The 19581-nt window shown below is 49.2% G+C and overlaps 1 protein-coding gene across 1 annotated transcript in view; it reads left to right on the top strand.

The window, feature by feature from the left end:
• The first annotated feature begins 3458 nt into the window (after positions 1–3458).
• LOC119094198 (gelsolin, cytoplasmic) overlaps positions 3459–19581 on the top strand; it is a 16934-nt gene continuing 811 nt past the window's right edge. The window contains exons 1-8 of the mRNA XM_037217274.1: positions 3459–3571; positions 6629–6703; positions 7385–7450; positions 13723–13846; positions 14274–14386; positions 16072–16249; positions 18679–18800; positions 19164–19265. Of these exons, the coding sequence (XP_037073169.1) occupies positions 3512–3571; positions 6629–6703; positions 7385–7450; positions 13723–13846; positions 14274–14386; positions 16072–16249; positions 18679–18800; positions 19164–19265 (840 nt within the window). The 5' untranslated portion in view covers positions 3459–3511. The remainder of the gene's footprint in view (positions 3572–6628; positions 6704–7384; positions 7451–13722; positions 13847–14273; positions 14387–16071; positions 16250–18678; positions 18801–19163; positions 19266–19581) is intronic.

The following is a 19581-nucleotide window of genomic DNA, read 5'->3' as shown; positions in this document are numbered from 1 at the left end:
ACAAACCTCCGTTGTTTTACAGTGTACGACAAACTGAAGCTAAAGTGCATACTGCAAAAAACTGATATGCATAAAGATGACATCACATAGCGAGTCTCACTGTCGAAAAATTGCTGGGCTGTTCATATTATCGTTAATGTGCGCAAAGTCGAGATACAATGTATCACCATACGCTCGGCATTAGAACACTTCTCTACTTGCATGAACGAAACAATTCTTTCGCATGCAACCAGCGCAGGAAGGATGCCGCATTTCATCGGTTCGTCGCCAGCTATGGGTGGCGATTTCTAAAACTGTTTGGGGAACTGTCGATGTCAAGAAAAACTGTGGGCTGGAATCACTTCCCGCATTGTGCCCTCTTTTATCTTAAACATGCTCATTTCTTTGACACTGATTCTTTTTCCTGCCAGTCGCGGTGCCACTTAATTATTTCAGACGGGAGTCGTTGGGCTCGGGTGCGCTTCTGAAAAGTGGGTCCCGAAAAACATGCGTTGCTTGACCCACCAGCTACAGCGCTGATTCAGGCGTAGCACGTGAGCGAGCCAGCGAATGAGCAAAATGGATGTGGCAAAGACCAAGACCTGGGAGGGCTGGTTCGCTTCCTTGCTTGTTCGTATAGAACTGGAACTCTTAAATTTCTCGCGTATCGTGAAGACGTGTTGCATCGATGATAGCGCGGCATAATCGTGTTTGCATTGTGCGGTGAAGGATTTCCCAAACTAATTATTGAACATCATTAGACTGGTTGATTTGGTGCCAAATCTGCATACGCAAATAAAACACACACAACTAGGGTACACGGGAGCGAAACTAGTGGAATGTCGTCTATTCCTAACAAGTAAAAAGTAAAATCTGCCCGGGAAGTGGCCTTGTTTCCTCATCATGTGCTCACTTCTTCGTTTGATATTTCTGGTACTTTATTATTTGGGCCCGCAGGACTAAAGTTAAAAATATCTTATCACGAATAACTGCATACATAAGCACAAAGCTGAAATGCTTCGGCCCCAAAACTTACCGACCATTTTGATTGAACTTACAACAAGCGATGGGCTTATCTCAGGTTTATCATGGTTTTCGTGCATTTTAGATTTGGTGCCAGACTGAAGCCTTGCCCAGTAATTATAGCGTAAGAGAGCTTTGCAAGAATAGTTCACTGCTTAGGAGGCTAACTGATCCTCCAAATTCACTACCCATTTTATACGCGGACAATCTGATGCGAGAGTCAGCAAAGTGTAAGACAAAACCTACGGGTTTATCCCCAAAAGAGGCGTGTCAAATCGCATTTGCATTTGCAAGGTGGTTAACATAAATAAATCGATTATCTAACTCTTACATGGCGCAGCTCTTAGGCACAACATGATTTAGCAACGACTTTTCCTACCTTTTCTTTGTTATAGCAATATACAGTAATACAGTAAATAAATAGTCACCACGGATATACCTGCTGTCGTGACGGAGCTGCATATATATTTCGTCTCGACGTGAAAAAGTTTAAGGTTGCTGTTGGCTCAAAAGCCGGTTGGTTCCTGATGAAGCTAACACAATATGTTGTGACTAGCAAATTACTTGCTTAAATCAAAGCCCACGCCCACTAGACCACGGTCGTCGGTCTACGTACAATCGCGTTCCTCTGGCTTAAGAAGATATTGGTGCGTTGAAATGTATCTTTCCTAATAATGTTTGGTTCAGGTGCATCATAATTCTTGCAAAGCCTCATATAAACCATTCACTTTCCATGACGAATACAATCCAACGATAAAAAGTCCCTTTACCGTCTTGGCCGTCCGTTCTCACATTCTGGCCCCACCATTCGCGGTTACAATTGACCTATGTCCGTTTCAAGGGTGTGTACCATTAGCAAACCCTTCAAGGATCGTGGTGCGTTCCGTAGCAGCACCGGTCAGAACCACTTTTATATGACAGCAATCTCTCGCGGTATTTGCGCTCCCTGACAATTTTTTATCACTTCCATGCATTCGAATCCCCAACTGCCTCGGGGCATTAGGGCCACGACAGAACTAATATCCAGATAGTTATAGCAGACTTCCAGACCCCCAAGCCGTTGGGTTCTGTAAAGGGGTGGAGATTCTAGGCAATCATCCATGACCATTGTGTGGGGGGGATTGTCTAGACCATAAGTCTGACAGTCTGTGTGCATGTGTGTGTGTGTGTGTGTGTGTGTGTGTGTGTGTGTGTGTGGGTGTGTGTGTGTGTGTGTGTGTGTGTGTGTGTGTGTGTGTGTGTGTGTGTGTGTGTGTGTGTGCGTGTGTGTGTGTGTGTGTGCGTGTGTGTGTGTGTGTGTGCGTGTGTGTGTGTGTGTGTGTGTGTGTGTGTGTGTGCGTGTGTGTGTGTGTGTGTGTGTGTGTGTGTGTGTGTGTGTGCGTGTGTGTGTGTGTGTGTGACACACACACACACACAGGTGTGTGTGTGTGTGTGTGCGTGTGTGTGTGTGTGTGACACACACACACACACACACACACACACACACACACCTGGCTACTGGTGACCCAGCCAGGGCAGTTGGTCACAACCTCGCAAGTCTGTGTTGCACAGGCGTTTCTTTTGGTGGGCCAAACAGTCATTTCACCTACTGATCTGTTTAATAGAGTCTGCAAGTAACAGCGGCATCTTCTGGCTGTTTCGTGAACACAATATTGGATATGTTTAAGTGTTTTCGTATAAAAAATAACTATATGGTGGGTTTACCAGATGTTGTTTGGCAGGTATCATCAAAAAGGGTTTTGGAACAGGGTTGAACAAGTCAGGAACGGCTTGGCTTCCTTCTCGAGTTTGATGTCTAACAACGTATTATGAGATGAAGTTTAAGAATGCGGCAGCTGCAATATTGGGGATACCGTGAGAGAAAGTCTGAGTAAGTACAACTATTTATCCGTCTATACCAAGATGGAGACTGTTCATTGTAGATCGGATAGATAGATGGCAACACGATATTCTGAGTTGTTTGTGCTACCTTTCTAGCAGTAATTAATTATGCAACATTTGGCGATGCAAAACAAGCAATGAAATGAAACGGTTTTTAGTGACAACAGGGCAGTTATCTCTATGCCCGGTCCAAATTCGGTGATTTCGTTGATTGTGTCTTGATTTCCTCAACTATTATATCTTTTATTGCCTTTACGCTAGCAACGCACCCTTAAAGGGAATGTTACACATTTGTGATATCTTATAGCAGGCGACAAAGTTCGCGCCTTTGTGCCGCGCATAACTTGGTTTTCAGCAAAATAGCAGTGAGCTGTGCCCGACCCACCGCGAAACATGGCGTACGCCTCTTGGCTCCATTTGTTTATATCTCACTTCCGCATGGCGACATAAAAGCAAACGAGCGGAGAGGGCGATCACTGCTGCCACTTCCGAGTTTAGTCAGCGGCCGTCAGCGCCCCTGGCGGAGACGGCCAGAAGCTTGGGGCTGACCGCTCTGGCTCGGCTCACACCTCCTCAGCTTACGTGACGGAGAGGTTTTAGCGCCGCCCCGCTCGCGTATCGTCCCGCGATGGACCCCGCATTTGACGGCGTCGGCCAGGAGCCCAGGACATGGATCTGGCGCATCGAGGTAGGTCCGTCTGTTTGGTCACTCGTAGTCACTCTGTACATTTTTTCAGGGGGGGGGGGGGGCTCCCAGTCATATAATTTCATCTCCTTAACTTGTTCGTTATCGGAATGTTGTGGTCCATCTTTCAAAACCTCGTGGTTTTGCTTCCGCAAAGCACATGACTGCTGCAGCTTTGCGCACTTCGAACACAGCATGTGCATGTCTTGCATTACATGCAGCTCACTGGACAATGGCATCGCGCCACAGAGAGAGAAAAGTCGAAATTGTGTGTTGCAATGAAAACCGGATTAACTTCAAAGTATCTCCCTGACGGGAGCGGCGAGGCCTCCGTTCCTGCGACATTTTATGGAATTAGCACGATACAAGCAAAGCGTGCTTATAGTACGTAGGCCCGTGCTATTTTACCTTTGCGTATTGGCGTACAACCTTGATATTTTTACCCTCTTGTGCAACGTATTTAGTATTAAAAAGCTTGCAAAGTGCACATCTGACGTTATTGCGTTCACAATAAATGAATATGGAACACATTTATTATACCAAAAATTACCCCTGTCCTCGTCGTGGATCCGCCCAAGATTTTAAATTGGTTTTAAACTTGGGACGCATGAAATAAGCATATTTTCCAGGCTGTGCTACATTTTACGCACAAAAAATAGGAACTGGCTATGGCCAGAGAGACCATTCAAAAATGCAATCGTTGGACTAGTCGTCAATCTAACCCTGTATTGAACACATCTGAATTGTGGATTATGCAACATTGTAAAAATCGGATGGCATTTGTCCCATCAAGATCGGATGAGCGGTTATCGAGATCTTTGGGTGTGAGTGTGGGGTGTAGCATCTGCCCCTCTCCGCGGGTTAACATGAAGCTCTGGGTGGAGAGAGGTAGCAGCATCAGCCCCCTCTCTGTAGGTTAATATGTATTTCACAGCCTGCAGAGAACGGCGTTGAAGAATGCCCGACGTGACGAGTACAATCGCCAAATTATAATTGTAAGCGCAGTCGTATGCACGACACACTATATGCGAACTCAGCCGTAATTGGAACACTCGATCAACCCCTGGCTTTGGCGGCGTACAAAGCACGAGAATAGACGCGCACCGGCTCCTCCGGTGCTCTGTGGGCAGCATTTACTCTTTACGTTCGTCCTCGAACGTCCTCCACCCCGCGGTGTTTACTCCAGAGTTTATGAGCTAGGATGCTTCGCTCGACTACGGTCACTTGAGCCGTACCAAACGCAGATGACGGGTAAACAAATGCCATCATGCTCGTTGGAGACTTGCTAAATGACCTGAAGCCTTGCTCTGCTCGGCGAATAGTGGATGAGGCAAAGTGCGCTTTGTTTTATCCGACGTCTATCGGGAAGGATTTTTCGCATTGGAATGAAATACGAACCAGGGTCCCAAGCGTCTCGCTGGAATATGCAACAGTGCAGTCCAGTCCAAGATGAGTCATAGCTGTAAACCAGCATCAGTGACTTGATGATGTCTACACAAACATGAATAAGCTCTAAAGAGCTGACTGAACACAATCAAGAAAGGGGAATGGTTAGTAGATCCGATCCATTAAGTTGAGCTTTCACAATCAGCCTCATTCGCTCGCATGTCGCACCTTATCGCGAAACACTTCCTTGCCACGGACCCTTCCCAGGCCATGTAAAATCGTATTGCAAAATAACTTAAAAAGCCAATTTCCAAATATTTAAATGATCCTAACTAGGAGTCAAAATCTGTTGATACGTTGCTTCCTTGCGAGCACGGAACGAAAGCAAAGCACATTTAATATACCGTAAAGCAAAATCGGGACTACAATCAGTGGTAAGCCCATTAACCGCGAGAGCCAACCAACGTTTGCTATCAGCTATGTCCTAGAGCTTGGCCACTGTTTCAGGTAAAACGACCCTGTTTGAGGAACATCATCTCTTTCAGCACATTCTGTTCGCGGTGTGTTGATCCTACTCCAAGGATCTGGCTAACCGGAACGTCATCGGCAGGAAAACGGCTGCGCCTGTTGATCTGTTAAGCATGTGATGCGTCAACCGATTGTTATCAGAAGCAAAACTGAAAACAAACCACCCATCGCGCTCACGATGTTCACGATGCGTCGGCGTAACACGGCACGCATGTTTACGTTACACGGAACTTACCGGTCGACATCCCACCCCTCATATCTTGCTTGAAGCCGAACGCGTTTGTGCCTCGGTTGAGTGGTTCGACGTGAGTTTTTGGCAGACAATTATTTTTCAGCTGGAGCCAGCGCGTGAGTGGCGCGGTGCGGACAGTGATGTGGAGCACTCCCCCGTCCGGGTCTATTTAGAAGCCTGGCATGCCGCCAGAGGCTGGCCGAACGGGTGCCACCCACCTGGATCGTCGCCTTTGCCCGAGCCGCGAGCCGTCGTTAGCGTGGATGATTGAAACCAAAGCTACATGCCAATGGTGCCGTTGGCACGCGTCCTTAGCCCAGACTGCTGATTGGCTGATAGGGCGGGTAACGCCATTAGATGGCGTTGATCCGTTTTTTGCATACCGCGACCCTTGCTTGTCTTAATCCCTGCCGGTTTGGTACAGAATAAACACACATTTTGTATTTGCTCCAGTGGTATCAAACCTTCAGATTATCTGGGCACTGCCCACTATTTGTGCAGTGCCGGCGGAACAGCGAACGGTCAGAAGAAAGACAACCTTGCTACAGAAAATAAGTTGGGCTACACAAATAGCACGTGTGCTTCAAATGTCTTGCGACTCTTAAAGATCGGATGCGCAACACCCGATATAGATGCCTTTCGCCGGGAAGGTGATGTAAGAGCTGCGTAATGTGCTATCAGCACACCGTGCAAGAGCTCCACGATGCCCCCAGGAGCCTTTTCATTTACTTCAATACACGAGTCGAAAGCTAGAGGCGACATCAAAAGACATTTTACCGTATCGGCTCGTGAACATGATGTTTAGTTTCGGAGAGGTTGAGGATTACGGATGTTTGTGGTTTTAGCAGCACCATGCGGGGGCGAAATTTGATGACACTTTGAGACCATCTGTGATATTTTTTGCTCTGTTTCAGAAATTTGAGGTGAAGCCGTACAAAGAGACCCAATACGGCAAGTTTTACTCTGGAGACTGTTTCATCGTTCTGAAGGTAAGTGACACACAGCTTCAAAAAGCTCATAAATACGAGTTCAGGACATGCCAGATTAGTCTCTGCTCCTTTTCATCTCAAGCCTGCCGACTTCTGACTAAGATCCCCGAGGAGTTTACCAACGGTCCGATGGTTGATCTCCCAAAGCTGTCATCGAGGCCATAAACAGAGCGCACGACAGGGGTAGTGGTGGGGTGGATGGGTGGGGGCGTGAAACCTGTCTTATCTAAGGAAACACGGCTGACTCCTCACCAGCTAATGATTCCTGGCTTATTTTGGGACGGCAACTGCCTGGGAACCCGTGACTCATTGGTTTTGGCACCACCTCACGAGTTTTGTGGTTTTTTGTCCAGCTCCCGTGAATTAAAGCTAACTGCCGCTAGCAAACTGGCAAAGAGCAAAGAGCATGGGGGCTATATCCTAGCGGTGCACTTTTCTTGAATTCAGACCGCCCAAATGACTTGCCGTAGAACACCTTACCGTGCTCACTTCAGTAAGTCAGTCTGACTGATTTAACAGTTCAGTGGATAGTCCGTATAATAATGGCATGTAAGTGAATGAATTGGTGACCAAGGAGCTTTATGATTCGTTTGTGTGTTTACGGTCCCATTACGTTCATGTAACCGCCGCATCGGAGACCGGGGGTTGACCGGCCGTTCACGCTCGAACGCGTTGTTGCAGACCAAACTGCAAGGAGACCTACTGGTTCACGACATCCATTTCTGGCTTGGCAAGGATTCCTCCCAGGTAAAACAACGGCATGACTTAACAGATTGCTTATTGGAAAAGAGAGTATCATAAGTAGCTCGTATTATGCAATCATGCAGTTTGATTGTATTTCCCCAGTTGACTAGCTGGTCGCTAGTATTAGTATTTCTATTTAGCTAGTATCTAGCTAGTATTATTAGTATACTTATAGCTAGTATTTCCCCAGTTCACTAGCTGGTCGCTAGTGAGAGCTTGCGTGAAAGTCGCAACTTTGGGGTTTGGCTGTAGCGAGTCATGGTATTCTACCTGCATGCATACATGCGTGCACACACACACACACACACACACACACACACACACACACACACACACCACACACACACACACACACACACACACACACACACACACACACACACACACACACACACACACACACACACACACACACACACACACACACACACACACACACACACACACACACACACACACACACACACACACACACACACACACACACACACACACACACACACACACACACACACACACACACACACACACACACACACACACACACACACACACACACACACACACACACACACACACACACACACACGCACGCACACACACACGCACGCACACACGCACACACACACACACATATATATATATATATATATATATATATATATATATATATATATATATATTATTAGTGTGCGTGCATCATAGTTATGAAAAACAAGCGCACATTTTGGGTACTTAACCACCTATCCGGCGACGTTTTATAATGTCTTTCCCTCAGTTTTTCGATGCCAGGGAGGCATGTGTTATATTAAAACGACCATTTCAGAAAAAAATCGAATCAGTGACCACGAATCGTTTTCGATGCGCGCCTCCCCTGTCCCCCAAGCTGAGGGTTCACCCTATCCCAGGCCTCAAGCGAGCCAACACAATTTACCCCAAAGCCGGTGCTCGGTTGGACATCAGAACAGCGCTCGCACGTCGCAGTCGTCGAGCCCGGCGACATGGGCGCTATTTGCGTCCGCTATGCGGCGCCGCCCGGAGACGGGCCGGGCCGGCCGCCGGCGAGTGGCCTCCAGCGGGCTGGCGTCTCGCCGCGACGGCGTGCGATCGGGGAAGTGCCGCGACGACGCCAGAGCCTCGACCTCGGCCGACTGGTCATTGACGGGGCAGAGACTGTGTAGTGGGTAAGCTTACCCTATGATCTGCACACTGCGCAGCGTCTCTGAAACTCTGTAGTGGATAGGCTTGCCTTATGATCTGCACACTGCGCAGCGTCTCTGAGACTGTGTAGCGGATAGGCTTGCCCTATGGTCTGCACACTACGCAGCGTCTCTGAGACTGTGTAGTGGATAGGCTTGCCCTATGATCCGCACACTGTGCGACGTCTCTGCGGCAGTGAGCTCTCGGAGACGGGGCAATGTTTTTGCTCGGCTTCTAGTGATGGGAGAAAATAGCCCGGCGGCGGTGAGATCACCACAGACACAGCCGGCGAGTGGGACTCGGGCCAGATGCCAGAGACAGACGTCATGCACGGTGTATGCATGCCTGGGCATGGACGGGGCAGAAAACAACGTTCACCGCTACATGCAAACAGTGTCTTTAAAGATCTCGGCCAAGTGTGTTTCCACTGATAATTTTCACTGTCATGTTAGGCACATTGTGGAGTAAGAACAAATTCTGATATGCGGAAAACTCCGTTTGCAAACAAACGAAAACCCTCAACGCTAGGCTGTGCGATTTAGAAGACAGTCTATCGGTCGTGGGTCTTGCACATCGGTCTAGAACGTTCCCACTTGCTCCATCAGCACACTCATTAACTGCCTCGTCACTCACTGATACGTCGCTGTATCGTATGGAATTAAAGTGCCGTTGCCACTCGATAGGAGCACCCGTGTTGACTCAGGACGGGGTATCTTTCGCCGCTCGCTGCTTCTCCGGCGTGGAGGCTGGGGCCGGCTGGCACGCTGCCAGTGCATCACACCTCGCGTCAGAACCACTGGTCAGCTGTTAGGTGTTGTGGTTCCATCTGGACGCCCCCGTTATCATGTGATCTGTCCGGGGTGGCACAGCGTGGACCGCGCACTGCTAATTCTGCTAAAATCGCCTTGTTCTTGCCAGCGTAGTATGGCACATGCAGTTCTTATAAGCACTGTAATTGACACGTTACTCATCATACGAGGACATCAGTGGCAGAATACTTTCACTACCTGAGTCGCTTGCTTAGACCAGTGCATTGTGGTCCATGCGCTGGAGGATAGCGGCCATGTTTAAAGGCAGTGGTATGCGTTTATATGGCTTATGCAAATACACACAGCCGTGATGTAATTGTTTATTCGAAGACAGCTATTGCAGTTCATCGCTATTTTCATTACCTTCCATTCAAAGGACCGCTCCACCCCTTCAGTTAACCACGCGGTTGCATGGACCTTAAGGCGACCACAACAGGTCAGTGACCCGCGCAGTTTTGCGGTGCGTCGGGCCGCCAGTTCCGGGATGATCTGGTGCTGCAGGCCAGCAGCATCTGGTGCCGCAGTGCCGTGTATGCCGTCTGCAGCCTGGTTTGACACGGCGGGGGTTGTTTTCCCGAGTTTTTTTCTGTCCTTCGGCGCGAGAGCTCCAGGCACGGCGCCAGGCGGCTGTCAGCGACGCCCGCGCCCGCTCTCTGCCTGGGACATTCGGCCATCCGACGTGATTGGGTTAATGATTTGCTTATGCGTGCGATTTATTGGTTCATTAGCCTGAGCAAGCATGGCATACTGGCGTGTTACGACTCAGGCCGCGAAAGAAGTGAGCGTTTCGTCGTCGGCAATTACGCAGGAAGAGGGAATATAATGTTGCTATACCTATTGCACTCTTCACTGTCCTCGGTAGCATTCTCGGGTACGGAACATTGTGCTGATATGCTGATGCGTTCCTCGATTACGGATCAAAATCCCTGGCTTAAGAGGGTCAATTTATTTACCCATCCATAGCCAGTTTGTGCTGTATTTGCCCTTCGCTGCCTACTTCAACCATTCTCGGGCATATTCGTGAGAACCAGCGGTACGAAAGATTGCATTACATATGTCATTGCATTCTTTTATACAAGTAACTATTTGCAAATACTTCGGGTATGCTGTATAAATGCTTAAGCGATTCTATACTCTTCTTCAAGAGCTGCGCGGTACCCGCTGTCATGCAGCTCTGTTGGCTTACTGAGCGCTAGCGAGCAAAGTGTTTAAACCGTTGCACAGAGACCAGTGCATCGCAGCTACCCTGGGGGCTGCATGGCCTACTTCCAGTCGATGGGACTTCCACTGAGTCCCAGATCACCATCACCATCACAGCCGAGTGTCGAACCTAGGCTGCACACGTAGAAGTCCTGCGCGCTCCCGACTGGGCTATCAGACTTCATGACGGCGTGCGCCATAGCTTCCATTCACTAGTTGCTCACTTGTTTGCCGGATCCGTCACGTGGCCGTTTTGTTCACTAGTAGTCCGCCGGCTTTGTCACGTTGCGTTAATGTTCACCACCTATCCGCCGGCTCCGTCACGTTGCCTTGGTGTTCATTAGCCGTCCGCCGGCTGCGTCATGTGGCGGTTGTGTTCACTTATTGTCCGCCGGCTGCGTCACGTTGCCTCGGTGTTCATTAGCCGTCCGCAGGCTACGTCATGTGGCGGTTGTGTTCACTTATTGTCCGCCGGCCCCGTCACGTTGCCTTGGTGTTCATTAGCCGTCCGCAGGCTCCGTCATGTGGCGGTTGTGTTCACTTATTGTCCGCCGGCTGCGTCACGTTGCCTTGGTGTTCATTAGCCGTCCGCAGGCTCCGTCATGTGGCGGCTGTGTTCACTTATTGTCCGCCGGCTGCGTCATGTTGCCTTGGTGTTCATTAGCCGTCCGCAGGCTCCGTCATGTGGCGGTTGTGTTCACTTATTGTCCGCCGGCCCCGTCACGTTGCCTCGGTGTTCACTCCGCCGGCCCCGTCACGTTGCCTCGGTGTTCACTCCGCCGGCTCCGTCACGTTACCTTGGTGTCTATTAACTGTTTGCCGGTTCTGGCACGTTGTCTTGGTGTTCACTAGCTGTCCGCCGGCTCCGTCACATGGTCGTCATGTTTATAAGTCATTGGCCATTCAATCGCCATCTTCAGCAATTTGAGACGTTCAACTGATAATTTATGATGTCGGGAGGATAACAGATTTAGCGACATTCGCGGAACCGACCAACAGCTTCGATCACGATTTCCAGAAGCTGTCTGTTTCTGTTGGCGTTCCTCTGACCTTCCTGGCTGGTAAATCTTTCCCTGGGTTATTGGCGGCTAGATCACCGCCGACATTACTTCCATCGAATGCATAGTGTTCAACGCCTCTTCGGCGTCCGAAGTGACGGCACCCTATTTGCATCAGTCAGTACTGTCAGTTTCTCTTATCTGCTGTGCTTTGTCTACTTCGCTGATGGGTATTAGATAAGCAAATATGAACGACCAGTGCAATATACGTATAGATACATATTGGTGTAGCATACGTACTGACAGGTACAGCTGCATACATACAGACAACATAATGATTTTGGTCCAAATGGTAACAGTTGAACACATTTCCTAAACAATATACTGTGCATAATTTGTTGCCATCTGGTGCCTGTGCTACTTTTTACGAGGGAAGGCAAGATGCTTCCGCCCATGAGACGTTTTGTTGTTAGGCCCAGATTGTCTAGCCTCGTTGCACTATTTCCGAAATAGTACGTAGTACAAAAGTTTCGTGCGATTTTCGTGGCACAAACATCAGACGAAACACAAACAGGCACGAAACGGAACGGATTTCGTCACTGACGATTTCATTTGTTCAGCTCATCACGCTTCAGCAACATGGACAGTTATTGTCATTCAACGAAAGGATGGATGCCTTTTTTATAAACATGACAATTAATGAAACGATGCCTGCTGTAAAAAGGAACGATTATGTTTTAAGGACTCAATACCACGAACGAAGGAGGAAAATTGATGGTTGACGCGATTTGTCTTTAGTCACTGGTAGAAACTTGCTTTGGAAGCTTAAGTGAGGTGTGTCGTGCTGAACTGAGAACTAAGACGGCGATTGATGTGGGTCTTGATATGTTAGAGCCATGTGTTGGTGTGTAATAGCTGCGACGGACGCATCCGATGTCCTTCTGGTTTATTGGCTGTACATTCCAAACGGCTTTCACGGGGTAACCAACTATGTTAACACGCATCGGTTCAGTGCAGTAAACTTTTACCTTACTGTATCGATAAAACTGATCAATGGACATCATGATGAGCAGCGCGCTATCTGATGTGATAAAGGCATCCTTCCATGCCCAGCCTTAACTCAGAAAGTTAGCCTCGTTCTGATAAGGGAAGAGTGCAACCTTCCCAAGGTTTTTCGAGGATGAAGAGGAGTTTTACTTCCCTGGTATGTTGTGTAATTGCCCCCAAATTTCAATCAGCCTATGGGCACTCATAGGCTAATGTGGTTACCCATAATCATTCGCGCGTTTTGATGCGAAGACATGTTCCTAACTTTTCTGGTTTTGGAGCAGCAGCGGTTTTAAGGAACACTGCACAGCGATCCACGGCCTGAGCGGGTGGGCGGGCGGCTACCGACGTTGCCGCGGAACACGAGCGATGGGCCGACATTGTTGCATGAACGAAGCCACGTGTCATACATGTATGCTCAAAACGCATGTAATGGGGTCCATTATTGACAAAATTACATTAAAGCTGGCACCAATTGCGAGATCTTATCGAGGCCGATCCACTGGTGTTTTTCTTTCAACTCTGTCTTTCTTAGTTTAGAGACGCCAGGGACATTGTATAAACCCCTCCCCCTCCTTATCAGTCTGCGATATGAAAACGGCCAATCAGTGTGACGTTAATGTAAATGAAACATTGGCATCGAAAAATGCGCGCTAGGGCAGAGGGAAGGGCTTCTGGTTTTTATTTGAAATTCGAACTATCACTAGACAGATTAAAACGCGATGCCAGAGTGGCTACACTCGGCTTTGTTCACTCTCAGTGACAAATTGCTGATCTATATGTACAGAAAGTCCTTAAGCTGACGACATCATTCCCTTGAAACCAACCGTGATTAAACGGACATGAAACCAACCGTATTTAGAAGATCGTGTTTGCCAGAGGACCGGGGTTCGCGTCCCGCGGTGACCACTCTTCCTGCTAGGGTGAGAGGCATGCGACGCCATGTAGCCTAAGTTTCAGAGTGTATCGTGAAGCCATAAGGTCAATTACAGCACCATGCTGTTACCCGTGTGCCGCTCAGGATGAATGGGGCACTGCAGCAATTAAGGCGGTGGAGCTGGACGACTCACTGGGCGGCCAGCCGGTCCAGCACCGGGAGGTGCAAGGCTATGAGTCCAGGCTCTTCCTCTCCTACTTCAAGAAAGGTCAGAGCCACCACACTTTGTCCTGTAAACGTCCGGCAGTAGATTGCGCGCTTCGTACCCGACGCATATGTGAAGGCTTTTATATTTTGGAAGAAGCCTCGGCAACGGCTTCAGGGCATATGCTTATCGGTGTTATGATGGACCCAGTCGGTGAGTGTTTAACGCGTCAGGCGCGCCGCCGTCATTGGTGCTATATCATTTCAGCGTGGCGCCGGGATGCATGCGGCGTTGGTGACTCGGCTTCGTTGGTGAGCCCCCGTGCGTTGCTATCTGGCCCCGTCCATCCCCCCCCCCCTCCCCCCCCCCCCGGCGGGGGCGTTGGCCGCCACTGCGAGACCGGGCAAGAGCTCTTGGCAGCTGCCGCCGGGCAGCGAATGCCTTTTATCCTGACCCCCGGACGACCCCGGCGATGTTTATATGTCGGCAGGAATTCAGTACCTGCAGGGCGGCGTGGCCAGCGGCTTCCGCCACGTCGATCCGGACGACTATGACCCGGCGCTCTTCCAGGTCAAGGGCCGCCGCAATATCCGCGTCACTCAGGTGAGCGGGGCACAGGCTGCCCAGATCAGGAGGGCATCGGTCACAGGCAGCTGAGAACAGTGTGGTGGGACTAGATCGACCGTAGGTAACGACCGTTTTCGGTATGTGACTTTGGTATGCTGGTTAAAAAAGATTGACACTTTAACAAATACACTGTACCGATTTTTTTAAAACGCTGCATCTTGGTATAGCCTGTACAAGAATGTTTCAGGCCAAAGGTCCAAATGGACTGAAATTATTGCTTGCATCTGCGAACGAAATCTGCAAACCAGCGCCCAGCGTTTTGACATGCGCTCGGGTAGGTGGAGTCAGTTTGATCCTCCGACGTATTTCTAGAATAATTTCCGAACGGCGCAGCCTGGTCGCGCCGGCCTTTGCATAGCTGTAGGCAGTTGTGCGGCAGATCTTTCGGCATCAAAGATTAGATGTCATTTGTAAGGTCGCTAACCTATGGAAGACCAAAGCTAGACCGTGGATATCAGCGAAGGTATTTCCGAGGGAATCGTCGGATCTGACGCAACAAAGGAGTGTTGGACGACGTCGTACGTCTCTGAGATAGTTGGTAAGACAAAGAGGCAATCTTATTTAGAATTGTGACAAGTTTCATTGACCTTTGTTCAGATATACAGGTCAGACTGAGGTCAAAGACAACCTGCTTGTTTACTGGATAGGATTATTTATGTGGTGGCTTCTAAAGGTAATTTTGAATTGCTTGACAGCAGGGACGGTAACAGATATCTTCCATGGATTTCATAAAGGCTAGAACAGATTTCTGAGCTAAAATGACCCAGATAGATCTTTGTTTTAGGAGCGTAACACATAGCGTAGCCCTGGAAAGATAGCTGTTAAAATTCCAACACTAAAGTAATATTTTGTGTTTTTGATCAGCATTACGGTCTTAATGTCAACAAAAATAATTGAAATTTAACGAAATCCAGTGAAGTTTTTCTTGGAGCAGATGTTTAGATTCAAGGCGGTTGCGTGGGCATTTGGACACTTGGGGCACTTTGGACATCATTCTGGAGTTTTGCCTTGACCCTTAACCTTGTTTGACTTCATTTGGGCCAAAGGTCATGATCTAGAAGCCTCAAACATTGACCCAAATGATTCACATGCAAGCCTACCTACCTACCCCATGAGTTTGGTGCCTAGATCTATGGTAACTTTTGCGATTTCAGTGGGCTCAATTGGCCCCTGACCATCCCGCCCCGCCCGAGCGTGCAGTACTCAAACTGCCACCCGGGTGAGAAGTCACCGTTACATCGCCTCAGTGCTCCCAAAGAATTGCAAGCACAACTATTTTTTGTTTTGTTTGTGAATGTTTGTCGTGGAAGCGAGGGAACTAGCTGCCAACAACCATATACAAACGACGCATCAGGGGGATAAATCACTTTCCCACGGCAGTGCGAAACATAAACAAACCTGGCCCGAGCTGGTGCCAGCCGTTCCAAATCCACGTCGACGTCCACGTTGACGCGATGCAATACTCTGCTGCTGGATGCACTCCTCCAGTTGGAGCTGAGCATGAAGCCGGGAGCGTGATACACCTCGATGAAGCTGCACGCGCCCGGGGGAGATGAGCGTGAGGGGGATGACATGTGACACACTGTTTACGCTCCGCCTGGCGTAAATCACCCGGATCCGTCGACACGATGTAGGTCGTTGAAGTCCTCTGCGCTCCCCAGGTGGAGATGAGCGTGAAGGCAATGAACCGCGGCGACTGCTTCATCCTGGACACGGTCGACACCATTTACGTGTGGGCCGGGCCCAAGAGCAGACGCACGGAGCGCCTGAAGGCCATCCAGGCTGCCTCAGAGATGAGGGACAACGACCACGGCGGCAAAGCCAAGATCCACATCCTCGGTAGGGTGTTCGCAAGCCAGACGAGGAAGTGTCCGTAGAGGTGCAGCCAGAAATCGCGGCAGAGAGGAAGGGCTACCGTAATATGCGAGTGGGGCTATTTTTGCGAGCATGTGCCAGCCTTTACGTATTGCGAACAGACTAACAGACCATACCAGCGCTAATAGCTACAGCACCTAGCGTATCAATGAGCTATCGATGTCAGTTTGCCCAGGTGTTTTAAACAATTGTTTCAGCTGCGTACCGCATATGTTCACTAGGCTATCCGATGGTCTTGTTCTGAATTACGGCTCCTGTGCTCTGTATGCGACTCTCCATGGTGGTGTCTATGCTATTTAAACCCCATTCCAAAACCTGATTCTGATTGATTGATTCTGATTTACCTGATTCCAAAATCGTTAGTCCGAATATGCCATGTGCCGTGCTGAAAAAATTGTGCTTGAATCTGACGGGGCCGAGTCCCCATAGGTGGCCTCCCTGGCTGCACCACTTAGTGTAGACATGTGTGGCGCCACTACTCTAGCAAGCACATACACATGCATTTCTGGTGCATGAGCAGATCCAGCGATAGACGGATAAATGTATGCATGCATCGTTGTATCCACATGCATACATGCGGACACGCGTATACACACGCACACATACATACACACATATATGGATACATAGATACAGACGTGTTTATATATATATATATATATATATATATATAGAGAGAGAGAGAGAGAGAGAGAGAGAGAGAGAGAGAGAGAGAGAGAGAGAGAGATGATGACTCTCTCTCTCTCTCTCTCTCTCTCTCTCTCTCTCTCTCTCTCTCTCTCTCTCCTCTCTCTCTCTCTCTCTCTCTCTCTCTGTATGTATATATATATATGTGTGTGTATATGCACACATGCATGTGTACATACAGACATACAGGTATATGTAGGCATTTATGGGTTTACTTCTATTAAAGAGAATGTTCCACAGTTGCAGATTTTAAAGCAAGCATCTGATGTTATGAAATATGCTCACTTATAAATATCGGTGTACTTTGAAGTGGAAAAGACTGTGCTAGTCAACACAATTTCTCTGTTTAGTAAACATGCTCCTCAATGCGTCATTGTTCGACTGCGTCATTGTACCTTGGACAGCACTCACTGAGGGCCAACTGACGGCCGTTCCATCAGGAAGTTGTGCTCACCAGCGCCAGATATGAACGACTTGATGATTATAATTGGCTTGGCCTTGGTTTGCTGCAAAGCTAATGCATTAGCAAGATTCGGGAGACGTCCTGGACGCTTGGGTGACCTCAAACCAGTTTCTCCGAAAAAGTATTCACATCTTCGCGGGGGTGTACCTCAGAAGCTAAAGGTTGAGAAGGATGGAGCCGTGAACTGCATCGAATGATCTTCAAGATCGCTATTTCAGTCAAAACCGCACACAAATGTGGAACACTCCCTTTAACATGTACCACATGGATATATATTTCTGTGTACCGATGAAACGTCCAGAGAATCGGGATTCAGGGAAAACCAAGAACTGAGCAGCCTCGCATCAACATGAACACTCTCACAGAAAATGGCAGCTCTGCATCTGGAGCCGCCAGATGCGGTGGCCGCAGGCGTCAGCCACGCCGGGCGGCACTTCCGGGACCGCCGCCGGCGCGTGACGGTGCACAGCTTGAAAGCGTTAACGACTTCGTGCCAGATGTCGACCTGCGGCGCAAAATTGCGTGCCCCGGCCGGGATAGAGCCGCCATGCGGAGGAGTGTTTGGCAGACCCCTAGCCGCCCGTCACCAGGAGCAAATTGAGGCTGGCGTCGGGCCAGGCACTGTTCGCGGCGGTGACGCGAAGCTTTCGGGAAGGTGCTGTTTCTGCGGTACAGACAATTAACTGAGAACAAGTGAAATTATCTTCTCCTCCTATCCCGTCTGACAGCACGGCAAAGCAGCACACCAAAGAAGCTCTTATTCCACCGGGGATTAGAGGAACGATGATCACAGGGAATTGTGCTGCTACATGAAGCAGAGGCGCAGATCATGGCGTAGGCTAAATGCAGTTACTTGCCCGATCTCTTACACGAAGCATATCCTGTCAACACCTAAAACATATGTTTTCTGCACTTAGTTGCGTTTTTGGCGATCCTCATGGAAGGCAGCAGGCGGCACCTGGGTCATAACGTCTCATGATGGCCACGCGGCGTCAGCTGTTGGCATTGTCATTTCCTTGACCTGCGCACAGCTTAAGTATGAAGTTTTGTAAATCCCTGTGGCCCAGTGGCTGTAATGGGCTTACATTTACAAGCCCATCCGCTGAACTGATGGCGAGGAAATCCCAGCTGCATTGCTGGAGACGCTGCCTCTCAGTCTGCGAGGTCCGAGTGATGAGTCGGCGTCACAGTGCGCACCGACAGCGCGGTGCCCTGTGACGAGGTCTCCCCGGCTGCCCGGCAGACGAGTACGCCGACGGCGGCCTGTACGCCGCCTTCTTCCGGCTGCTGGGAGGCGGCAGCAACGACGACGTGCCGCTGGCGGCGACCGCCGGAGATGACGTCGACCACGAGCGGAGCCAGAAGGTGAGCAGAGGGTTACTGCGCGTGCTGCGGACGTCCGGCCCTCCCGAACGAAGCTCAGGTGTCGGGTGCGTTGTATGTAGTGGAATGGATGAGATGAAAAATGCTGGCCATGAGACATATTTGAGAGTTGCACTTCCTCTGTCAAGTTAGTAACTTGAATGTCATCTTATTCTTGGCTTTGTATGGACGATTCATGACTGCTGATTATCATGTATTGAACTTCGTTGGAAGGACCAGCTGTGAACGCTTGAGGGCTTGTGAACGCTTGAGAGCTTGTGCACAATGTGTCAGTGGCGGTACGGTCGTGTGAGCTCGCGGCAAACATTTATCTACTTCTTATCAAAACCGGGTTCTCAATTCTAGAGAACCGTGACCTTGTACAAGGTCAGCGATAGCAGCAACAACACGATCCAAATCCAGGAGATCGCGCAGCGGCCCCTCACCCAGGACATGCTCAAGACGGAGGTGAGAGTGATCATTGGGGAACGTCATGTCGAACAACTCAGCTGCTTGTTCCGGTTTGAAGCTAGGTCTCAACGCCGACAGGGCCTCTAAACAAAGGAATTATAAACCAAACTATCCTGAAAACAATGACTTCTAGTTCACAACTCTCTAACACCCGGCGTACCACAAACCAGCTCGCAGGTCTGCAGTCAAAAGTCATTTGCTCCAAAACCCAGTGTACCATGGGAAATGTGCTGTTGGACTGGCAGGGTCTATAAGAACTGTCCTTTTTACTTACTATCTATCGTATCTAGCGTTAAATCCGAGTTGATTTTCC

Source organism: Pollicipes pollicipes, unplaced genomic scaffold (genome assembly GCF_011947565.3).
Source record: "Pollicipes pollicipes isolate AB1234 unplaced genomic scaffold, Ppol_2.1 Scaffold_4002;HRSCAF=4701_pilon_pilon_pilon, whole genome shotgun sequence".
In the NCBI taxonomy this organism is placed as follows: Eukaryota; Metazoa; Arthropoda; class Thecostraca; order Pollicipedomorpha; family Pollicipedidae; genus Pollicipes; species Pollicipes pollicipes.
The sequence above is the reverse complement of the archived record's forward strand: the minus strand, read 5'-3'. Positions and strand labels throughout refer to the sequence as shown.